The following is an 11,595-nucleotide window of genomic DNA, read 5'->3' as shown; positions in this document are numbered from 1 at the left end:
TTAGTATGTGTATTACGCATGCTAAATGTTTATTTATATAACTAAAATTTATAATAGCAAGTATCTTTAAATATATAACATTGTGTATATTAATTACATGTAACCTTGTGCATTTTTTTCTTAAGATAAGATTTAAAATTAAGATTTAAAGAATAATAAAGATAAAATGAAATTAAAATTTTAGATAAGGTTTAAAAAATACTAATGATACAATAAAAATAAGAGAATATAAGATAAACAATTACAAAGTCAACGATCTTAAAGTGATATTTTATTATTATCATAATAAGTTATTCTGAAAGATATTTTTAGTTAGGAAAAGAAGTTCTAAGGATGTACTCCTTTAAAGAAAGAGGGTATAACGGATAATTAATATGTAAAAAGGGAAATGGGGTGTATGTATTGGGGTTGTAAATAGCAATTAGCTTCAAGCTTTTGTCCTATCCCATTATAGTGTGGCCCACATCGGGCCGAGTAGAATGTGTTAAATAACCCATTTTGCCACCTTAATATATCATAAGTATGGAACCATGTGTTCGTGGTATTATTTTTTTATTTTTATCTTTCACTAAATTGTCCTTAACATTACAGTGAAATTAGTTTTTGAGTACTGTTGTAATCATATTAAAAAGAGTATTTTTTAATAAAAAAAGGTAGAAACATTAATTAATACTCTAATATTGGTTAAAGTTAAAAGTAAATTTTTCAAATCATTTTTATACAAAAAATAGATCATTTTATGTTTAGATTATTGAAAACATACAATAAGATATATCTAATGTTTTTAAAGTAATCGTTAACAAAATATTTATAAAAAATTCAACAATTGTTTATATATATATATATATATATATATATTATTTTATTAAAAACTCGCTAAAATCAACCTAATAGTAAGAAATTTGAATAACTTGTACAAGATCTTGAGTTCTAAGTTATAGCTTTATTATCCTACTATTCTTTATTAAGAGAAAAATATGAAAACAACCAAGTTATTAGACCCTAACCACAAAAGACACTAATTTCAAACTTTAAACTACATCCAAATTCTTTCATTGCTTTTATGTTAGATTTTAATGATGATAAAATAATAATATATTTTTTAAATTTGTGATAATGAAAGATATTATCATGATTTTACAATAATTCATATATTTTGTTTAACAAATTGAGTGAGTTAGATTCCTTTATGACAATGTAAAACAGTTTTAAATTTCACAACTTTTTTTTTTATTTAAGCAAACATTATTTTCTTTTAATAATTCATTTTTAATCTCCTTTAACATATAACAAAATGAAAAAAAAAATGTTTAAGTGATGAATTCAAGAGATATTTGAAAGTAATAACACAAAATTTAAATCACGCCCGGTGGGACTCGAACCCACAATCGCTTGATTAGAAGTCAAGCGCCTTATCCATTAGGCCACAGGCGCTTATTAAGCTTTTCGCCTTTAGAAAATTAAAATTTTAAACAATTACTCCCACAAAATCCCTCTCATTATTTGAACAAAATCATCATTCAATTCTGATCTTGCAATATAATATAATTAAAATAAAATAAAAACAAATAAACTGAAAAACAGTGAAAACCATATCGCACTGTACCATAACTTCCACCACCGCCACCGGCGCCAATCACCACCACTTCCGGCGAATCTACGCTACAACAATCGGTAACGCTCTCTCTCTTTCCTTCGCTTCCTATTTCGTAAGACTTTTTGCTTCCCTTTTATTTATTATTATTAGCGCGAACGTGTTTGTTTACTGTGCTTCGCGTTTGCGTTTCTGCCGCGGAGAAAGAAATTCGTGTTGTTGCGAAACGGTGGCATGTGGTTGGTTGCTTGTTTGTTTATGTTCTCAACCGTTATTTTGACTGAAATTGGTTAATTAGAATGGGACAGTGGTAAGTAAATATTCTTCACACGCCGGAAGCATGAGTGATATGAATCTACTAATTTGGAGGTAGATAGAAACAAAAAGTTATCAAGAGAATGTGTAACCCTAACCACGAAGTAGAAATAACACTATAAAGTTTTCTAGGTTGGCTTGCGTTGGGAAATATCAGATTAAGATGAATAATAAAAAAAATAAATTAAGAGAGGAAGAGAAGAAGAATAATATTAAGAAATTTTTTATGTAAATCCTCCTTCCTTATGGAAGGGAAAATTACTGGACCAAGTTTAAAAAAATATCTCCACTATAAAATAAGATTACAATGATCTTAATCTCACCCAATAGGATGATTTATAATATTTTTCAAACACTCAAGTATGATGAAATTATATATAATTCTCTTTTCTTGAAGAGGATTACAAAAATTTTCTCACTCTATCACTTTTAAGGGATCTTATTTGCTGGCTTGCAAATACTCCTAAGCCCTTATTTATATAGTGGAAGAATATGATTTATCCCAAAAGTAATAAATGAATGTTCCAAAAATTATCTCTATTTTTTTAAGATGAATGTGATATCATTAAGAGTCAAAGATGAAATTCAAAAACCTTGAAATCTTCCCCTTTTAATTTCCATGCATTTGATGTTATCAAAATTTGTTGAATGTGGTGTTCGATGGAGGAATTCTTCAAAAACATGTTGAAGAATATTGTATTTGTATATGCTGCGATTTGAAAGTTTCATGGATGTGATGTTTGTTACTGGAAGTAAGTGGAGGATGCTTTGGATATTGAACTTGGAAGATTAATGCAATTATCTGGTGTTTGTTTTATGACTCTTCTAATCTCTACTAGCAACAAAAACAACATCTCTAGTAACAATGAAATTAGTAAATTAAATACGTATTTCATTATTTACATTACCTGTGCCTCACGCACGGATACGGTGTTAGTTTAGTTTGAAAAGGATAAGGTCTGAATTTTGCAGTGTTTGAAGGACTACAAGAGTGAGCATAGCATGGCTTTATCCTTTTCTTATGCTATCACAAAACCGTTTTTGAGGGTCCAAGACAAAAGCATGAACTGTGAACTTCAGAGACCAAAAAATGGTGTTGTAGCTTTGATTAAGTGTGAATCAAAAGAGTCATCACCAGAGTTGCCAGAAAAACCTTCCAAGTTGGAGATAGGGTCACCCATTATCTTTATTGAAGCTCCCAAGATCATTAAGACCGCAGCTACTATGCCCTGCCTCAGGGTCAATTCTGGCCTAGTCAAACCTGGTGATGTTGGAAGGTATTTCACCTTATCATCCACTTATCTCTTAATAGGAAAAATCAATTCTTCAAATATTTGTGTCAATTTAAATAATTGATTCAGTAAGGTCTAAAAGTATATCCAAATATTTGAGTTTAATTTTTATAAAGTGTAGTAGGTTATTACATTGCCAATAAATTAAAAAATTACGATAGGTATGAATTTTAAGTAATTTTTGAAAAGATCAATAAAATTATTATATATGACTATTTTTAATTAGATGATAGGGTATATATTATTTATATCATCAGTACATTGATTATTTTCTCATAATTTTTAGAGAATTAAATTTAGAGTAAACAGTGTGGATATATCCAAAGTGTAAATCCAATTACAAACTGCTAAATTTATTTTGACTTTTATAAACTAAAAGTACCTTAAAGTCATATTTCGGTTTGACAGACGGTATAAATTTTCTTACAACAATAGTGCATGCAAATTAATCTGATAAATTTATGTTTGTTTAACTCTGGTATCTAAATTTGTGAGCATCAAAATGCTTATAGGGGTTATTACTTGCTGCAGGATTGTTTCAAGAAAACCCAAAGATGTGTGGGCAGTGCGGCTAAGAATTGGAACTTATCTTATAGATGGGAAATATTTCAAGCCCTTGGATTTGGCTGAGTATAGCTGAATAATGACTGAGAAATTGCTCCTAAAACCACTTTCACTCAATGCCAACTTGTTAGTTGATCCGTGGCATACGATATTTTGTATACTTTTACTGCATTGTGTAACTTAGTTGAGCAAACTATATGAAATTAATGTTTTTTCGTAATTTTTTCATCTTTTACTAATAAAGTCAAGAAGTTTTGCCATTTTTTTTTCCGCCTAATTTGCATGTAAATTTCCTCTCAGCTTTTAGCACTTAATCACGTAAGGTGGAACAAATCCATGCATAAATCCATGAATTAAAATTCAATGCAAATATCTTTCATACATGATTAATGCAAATGACATTCACGAGAGGTGCTGCACATTAGACGGTTATTAATGCAAATTTCATTAATATCAAAATATAGACACTTCGTTTCTGATTATTCACGCAAAATGCGCCAAATTATAAATGTTAGAATTAATTGACTCTTCTTAATATCAAATGTGCAGCACATTAATTATACAGCATTGGGAATATGATTGGTTTTAATTTGAAAGTGGGCTGCATTGCATCGGGAATCCTTTTGATGAGAAAAAAAAATTCTTAATTATACTTTAGGAAATACATTCATGGTAGTTACTAGTATTATACTATATACCAAACCTCTTCATTTCGGGTTTAGCTCTGTTTGCACATTCCACTATTTTTATTTTTTCGTCTAAATACAATATTTCCACTTACCAATTTCTCCCTATTTATATAAGAACAAAGTAAATTTAAAAGATCATATATTAATTGTTTCAGTAGTTCTTATACTCTTATCTTATAGTGGAAGAATCGTGGAGATTCATCACTTAGATGAAGTTCTGCCACGCGTGATTGTGCTGGTGTCTCTGTTCCGGTTAGCAGCGTCAAAGCCTTGACTACGAACAGGATACTATAAATTTTAAATGCATATCTTTTTCCCCCTTCGTAATTCTATTGCAAATGAAGCAAATCTTTATTTCTTTAAAATTTGTATTCCATGTTTCTTAGATATTTTTTTTACGTTTTTAATCATGCAGGATGAAAGGTACATTTTGATACCTTAGTTAAATAGGTAGCTTAAAATCTTTAAGAAGGATAAGTCTACAAAAGAGATGAACCACAAAATATCCTGATTAAAATCTTAGATACGAGGGGTATGGTTTATATATGTCCTTTTTTTATATTTGGTGTTCTAATACATACACGTACCTAATTTTCATGTTTTACCTTTTATGATTAAGTTCTGTTGTATCGTGAATGATTAGTGTAGTTTTTCTATTATTAGTTTGTTTTTGTTCTCAGTTTAGCTTCTATGAGTTGTGAATTAATTTTTTTTATTAAATATTCCTTTTAGCAGGATGGAATCGAGAGAAATAATAATTGTGACTATGGATCCAATAGAAAATTAAGAAAATGTGCAGATAACCTTGCTACTGTGGTATGATAACCTTTTCCTATGGATTTTACCTTAAGCCAATTCTGAATCTTTAATGGTGTAGGATAAGAGAAGAGGACTGTGAATAGGAGGGAAAATAAAGGCATGGAGAAAATCATTGTTTGGTTTATACGTATATGTAGAATATGTAAATACAACCTTGCATAGATCGATCAAAAGATAATGCTAAAGAGTGTCATTAGTTGTTACTTTTTTTTTATACTGTTTCTATTTCATATGACCTTTGGATTACATTGGTTCACTTAGTTATCCTAGTCCTCAGAGAGGATCTAAATTAACACAGTGAATAGCTTGGTTATTTGCACTATCTATTTTGATCAACTTTTCCCGGTAAGTCACTCCTTTGATGTTGTACATGTTGTTTAATTTTATTGGAGCATAGGAACTATCTATGCACAATCTGTACTTCAGTACAAATATGAATATTAAATATTGTCATATTATTACAGGATCAAATGAGGATTCATTTCCTTATATCTCCCCCTTAATTTTCAGAGTTGGACTTTATATTTCTATTGATAAAATATCTCCCAACTAGGCTTAAGTGCAAAAAGAGTATTAGAGGGAACTTAGTGAACAATAATGAAAAGGCTTTTCTAACACATTGTAAGGAAAAAGAAGATTTTTGGGGTGCTTCAGCACATTATGTGTGCTGGGTTATTATTTATGCAGATAATTGATTTCTGATATTCAATTAGAGTTAGACTGTTTGATTGATATTAAAAATAGAAAAAGATACACTAGATGCATCGTTTATAAATTACAGTAAACAGAGTGGCATCCCCTGCTTTCTACTTAACTTACTTTGTATGTTACTAATTGTTCCAAAATTAAATAAAATGGCATTTTATTTTGTGTGCTACGAATTGTTCCAATTCTTACAGTGAGTTTGCTTTGGAACGAATCCGCATGCAAGATTTTGTTGGGAATACGAATTGACGTACAAGAAACATTTTTATTATAAAAATGTATGGTGCACCACTCCGCTTGTTCTCTTTCATATCGTGGTCTTGCCCTTCAACAACCCCCAGCAACGCGCACACTTTAAATTTTTATTTTTCTTAATAACAGTAGGTAACCCCATATTTAGGGCACAGTAAAATTTATAATTTACATTCTAAATACACCATATTTTGTGTTTTCAATGGCACGGTTCAAGGAAGCAGAGATGCACAAACCAATCACTTTTCTTGTATCCGCTGGATCAATGATTCCATCGTCCCAAAGCCTTGCTGTTGAGTAATAAGGACTTGCTTCTCTCTCATATGCCTCCACCACTTTCCCTTTGAACTTATCCTCTTCTTCCTTGCTCCACTATATTACAAGTATAACGCACAATGAGGCAAGCAAAAACAGATGAGAAAACCACAAATATGTTATCAACAAGTGAAAAAAAATAACAAAAAACTTTCCTCCAAATATACTTTACCTGAATTCCTTGCCTTTTCTTGTTGCCTTTCTCTATTTGGGCCAGCACACCAGCAGCCTGATGATCACATTCCAAAAGAACATATATTTAGAACCCCCACAAACCAGATGAATATCAAACTAATGACCAATCAAATCTTTAAATCTAGTTTGTTTTAGAAGGGAGAAAACATGCAAAACATGCTTATATATAATGATGTATCTCACACAGTACAGAACAATAACCAAGAAGAGCGATGTTCTGGATCTACTAATGCCAATACTTTCTTGTAAATAATCATGAGTTATGAGAATTATACAACCTGAGCACCACCCATTACAGATATTCTAGCATTTGGCCAAAGGAACAAGAAGTTGGGACTATAGGCACGACCACACATTGCATAGTTTCCTGCACCGAAGCTTCCTCCAACCATTATAGTGACTTTAGGTACCTGCACGTATTTATTTGAAGAAGAACTATTATTTGCCCTTGAAAAATATGTCTCATGTTTTGAGAATCACCATTATTATAAGCATACTTAGAACCTTCTGTTGTTTTCTCCTGTATTGTCTAGTCTTTTTTAATTTGACTACAATCGTAAAGATGATAGACATCAACCACCAAATATTTATTTATAAAAAAATCAGTATAAGAATTAATCAATATCCCACCTTCAATTCTTTCTTTCATGTAGGAGAACCTACTTGCCCAAATGGAATCACATTTCAACTTCCAAGACACTTGTCATTACATGTAGATTAACTTACTCTGCCTTTGTAGTTGTTAAGTCTATACACAGCTAAAGAGTAAAGAATAAGTTATAACTTGCAAGTAGATGGCTGGAACCACAAACCTTTGCACAAGAAACAGCCATCACCATTTTTGCACCAGACTTTGCTATGCCATTTGCCTCAGATCTTGAGCCAACCTACCAAAGAGACAAATATCACAGTTTCATTACTCAATTGTTTAGGGAAAGAATATTTAGGTTTAACAATTCTTGATTTGGAAAAGAAGAGAAACAAACTAAGAGTAAATACTTTCCTTCAGCATTTTACAATTTCCAGATAACAAAATATAATTAGACAAAAGATGGATGACAAGAAGTATTTGACATCCACACCATAAACTAACCTGGATGCCTACAGACATACACCATTTGATAAAGAATAATACTACAGTTAAAAATGCATGATATCAATCAACAAGAATGTTTAAGACAAAACAGGACTATAAAAGTAAAAAATAGGATTACCACTAAAAGAAGGTATAAAAAGATGGATCAATACTGCTTTGAGATCTTATGTGCATTCTCAAACTCATTATATTTCTATTGAATTTCAATTGATGGTTCTCAAACTCTCCTGACTTTACTTAGTCTTATAGTGTCACCAATCCCCCTGTATTTCCTGAAATCTACACATTATTATATTTCTATTGAATTTCAATTGATGATGCTCACACCCACCTGACTTTAATGCCTGATTGCTTATCGATCATACAACTCATTTATTTTTGTAATCATGGAGCATATTAAGATAATTCTTTGTGTTTCAATAAGTAAACAATGAATATAAAATGAAGGAAAGAGGAATCAATCTACTCAGAAGTTAGAATATAATGATACAAAGCATAGTAATCAGAGCAACTAAGAAATAAGTTAAATTCATACCATGAATCCAGTGATGTTCTGAAGGAAGACCAAGGGAATGTTACGTTGAGTGCATAATTCAATGAAATGGGCCCCTTTCAGTGCAGATTCATTGAATAAAATCCCATTGTTTCCAATAATTCCAACAGGCTGTCCGAAAATTCTAGCAAATCCTGTCACAAGTGTCTGCAAAAAGATTTCAAAAAGGTTATAATAAACAGATAGGAATTGCAACTGCGCTTTTCTTCCAGGCTACCAGTATACTGATGAGTTGTAGAAATTTTATTGGTTGTTGCATATACTTGATGGACGCCAAATATTTATTGTCAAATCAACAACCAATAAGTGTGTGACAAATCATCAAGTGTACAGGTGCCGAGAGAAAAAAGATCATTCCATAGCAACCCATGGATATCAAGATAATGGTTAAACAGATAAAAAGTAAAGTGGATATGTCCTCACAGTGCCATACAATTTCTTGAATTCATCAAATTCACTTCCATCAACAATTCTATCAATAACTGATCGGATATCAAACTGTTGCCTAAGATCAGTGGGGGCAATAGAACGAAGTTCATTGATATCATACAGTGGCTCTTTATATTCATAATTTATATTTTGCAATCCATTTGCCAAGACATCTTTCCCAGCCATATGCAAATTCTTAATTATATTCCTCCCAAGCGCAAGAGCATGGAGTTCATCTACAAGAAACAAAACATGTACAAAGTCACAAATAGGAACTAAGTTGATGTCATTAGTTATCGCATTTTCTATACCCTCAGATGTATGCAAGAGAAAGTATCCACGGCAAATACCTTGAGCAAAATAATCAGAAACACCTGACGTCTTGCAGTGCACAGTAGCACCTCCCAAATCCTCTGCTGAGACTTCTTCTCCAGTGGCAGCCTATAAAATCATTTAATTAAGGTTAATTTTGGTTATAAATGCATAGAAAATACACAAACACATTGTTAGTGTTAAAATATTGAAATTTAAAAGAAACAGATTTTAAAAATCAAGAACATAGAAATAGCCAGAGATTATCACACAGTATTTTAGAGTACAAGAGTAGCTAGAGCAAACCTTAACAAGAGGTGGCCCTGCTAAAAAAATGGTGCCATTTCCCTTGACCATCACACTTTCATCGGCCATAGCAGGAATATAAGCGCCACCAGCAGTGCAAGAGCCCAACACCAATGCAATTTGAGGAATCCCTTGAGCAGACATTACAGCCTGATTGTAGAATATTCTACCGAAGTTCTCTCTGTCCGGAAACACTTCAGCTTGCTTGGGAAGAAAAGCTCCTCCACTGTCAACAAGATATATGCAGGGCAATTTGCACTGAGCAGCAATCTCCTGCGCCCTGAGGTGCTTCTTGACAGTAATGGGATAATAGGTCCCTCCCTTAACAGTGGGATCATTCGCCACAAACATACACAGTCGCCCATGCACGGGACCTATCCCAGTAACAACCCCACCAGAAGGCAAGGGTTCTTCATACAAGTCATGTCCTGCAAGCTTTATCACTCAAAATTTAAAAAACTTTCCTGGTCAAACCCACAAACCCATTTCACATAATCACCACCCTTTTTCCAAGACTTAGTGCATCTTTGGATTAAAGTTTGCAAACATAGGATATTCGTGAGTTGTTGTAAACCTCCAGATACCAGAGTTACCAGATTTCGCCAGTAATCTAAACTCTAAAGTGTTATCATTATAAATTTAAAAATTAAATTAACCGGTAATAATAATGTAATGTACTAATTAAGATATGTTTGGATAAGTACTTCTACGAGAAGGAAAATGAATCTAGCTTCTCTCATAAGCTCAAATTACCTTATGTATAAGCTAATTCGTAGAAACTCTCTTCATCTAGCTTCACAAAAAGGTGATTTTAACTTAATTCATTTTTCCTTTTTATTTTCTTCTAGAAGTGTTTATCGAGAAGTTTATCCGGACATATATTTCTCAAACGATAAAAAAAAAAGGTTAAAAGTTCGTTTGAAGAAAGAAAAAAATGAAAACCTGTGAAAGCTCGAGGAAGGAAGAACCGGGATCAAGGAGGCGATCGATTCTTTGGCGGGGCAGAAATTTGTTCCTACTCTTGTTCCTCTTCACTGCCTCGGGTCCTCCACCAGCAAGAGCCTTTTGGACATTAGATTGGAGTTGCGAAAGCAACTCCTCCATGGCACCACCATTAGAAGTGGTTGTGGCTGTTGCTGCGAAGCTCAACCACCTTCTTCTTGTTCCCGATCCTACCAACAAATTGGCCTTTCTTCCGATTAACCCAAACATCCCTTATCTTCTTCTGCGAATCTCCTCTCTAGCTACAGCTATTGTGTTTATCCGATGACGGGGATCCAGTTCCACTCTCTTCCGTTACTGCAAAATAAATAGATTCCATGTCTCCATCGGATAATCTTGCCACCTCTATTTTCTTTTTTGCTATTAAATGAAATTTTGTGTAAATTTAAGTAATAAAATTAATTTAAAAATATGGTTAGGATTTCGGAATATAAAATATAATAAGTTTGGGTTCGCCAAAGATTCCATACAATAAATCACATAATAATTGACATAGGCACTAAGTAAGAATGGTGTCACCCTAGCAAGCTCATGGTTATACCATTGACTTGTTTCTTTGCAAAAACAACTCAATAAAATGTATTCATGACAAGTAAACTCTTACATTGGATCACTTTTCTAGCTATGATGCTTCCTTTGTTGAGTTTTTGATTTTGTCCACAATTGGCTTGCAATCAATATCAAGAATCACATTACTGATCCCCGAAGGAACTAGCAAACTTGATAGCTCCTGCAAGAGCCAAAGCTTCTCCTTCAAGAACCGGCAGACACGACTTCAATAAATTTGTCCTCAGGCAACTACTATCCCCCTATCATCTTCAATCTTCATTACATGCTCCCATGCCAGTTACGATCGGATGTTCCTGAATTTATTTTTATTTTTTCCATTTTGACAATTTTATATTGTATTAATGTTTTTAGGATATAGGATTTCTCATTAGCAACAAATTTTGTCACGCTCTTTTGAACACATCTTTTTTTGTTAGTTGACTTTTTTTAAATTACAAAAAAATTATAGATCTCTTATTTTATTTATTAACTCTTTCGTAATTTTATAATTTTTAATAAATTTCAATCAATAACATAATATATTAAGATGAGTATTTTAGAAAATACGTCGTTGAGACTCTTTTTTCTCCCATGGATTTAGAGTCTGA

At 32.3% G+C, this 11,595-nt stretch overlaps 2 protein-coding genes and 1 non-coding gene across 4 annotated transcripts; 1 reads left to right on the top strand and 2 right to left on the bottom strand.

The window, feature by feature from the left end:
* Nucleotides 1–1,361: 1,361 nt before the first annotated feature.
* TRNAR-UCU lies at nucleotides 1,362–1,434 on the bottom strand. The gene has a single exon. It is a non-coding gene; the product is annotated as a tRNA-Arg (tRNA).
* An 89-nt stretch (nucleotides 1,435–1,523) lies between these two features.
* On the top strand, nucleotides 1,524–4,025 carry LOC114419702. 2 transcript variants are annotated; one of them, XM_028385449.1, is made up of 3 exons: nucleotides 1,524–1,674; nucleotides 2,882–3,186; nucleotides 3,733–4,025. In XM_028385449.1, the coding sequence occupies exons 2-3, from the start codon at nucleotides 2,912–2,914 to the stop codon at nucleotides 3,839–3,841; spliced, it is 384 nt and encodes a 127-aa protein (XP_028241250.1). In that variant the 5' UTR covers nucleotides 1,524–1,674; nucleotides 2,882–2,911; the 3' UTR covers nucleotides 3,842–4,025. The 2 variants fall into 2 exon arrangements, with proteins under 2 accessions (XP_028241250.1, XP_028241251.1); XM_028385450.1 differs by having other exon boundaries at nucleotides 1,548–1,709.
* Nucleotides 4,026–6,304: 2,279 nt separating this feature from the next.
* On the bottom strand, nucleotides 6,305–11,210 carry LOC114419700 (methylcrotonoyl-CoA carboxylase beta chain, mitochondrial-like). Its single transcript, XM_028385448.1, has 10 exons — nucleotides 11,043–11,210; nucleotides 10,379–10,735; nucleotides 9,437–9,871; nucleotides 9,169–9,259; nucleotides 8,813–9,054; nucleotides 8,372–8,536; nucleotides 7,553–7,627; nucleotides 7,019–7,150; nucleotides 6,718–6,774; nucleotides 6,305–6,602 (listed from the first exon to the last, which is right to left on the bottom strand). Exons 2-10 carry the CDS (start codon nucleotides 10,646–10,648, stop codon nucleotides 6,399–6,401), a joined length of 1,671 nt encoding a protein of 556 aa, XP_028241249.1. The 5' UTR covers nucleotides 10,649–10,735; nucleotides 11,043–11,210; the 3' UTR covers nucleotides 6,305–6,398.
* Nucleotides 11,211–11,595: the final 385 nt, after the last annotated feature.

The sequence above is a fragment of the Glycine soja genome, chromosome 7 (assembly GCF_004193775.1).
Source record: "Glycine soja cultivar W05 chromosome 7, ASM419377v2, whole genome shotgun sequence".
Lineage (NCBI taxonomy): Eukaryota > Viridiplantae > Streptophyta > Magnoliopsida > Fabales > Fabaceae > Glycine > Glycine soja.
Note: the sequence above shows the minus strand (reverse complement) of the source record. Positions and strands in the feature narration are given on the sequence as shown.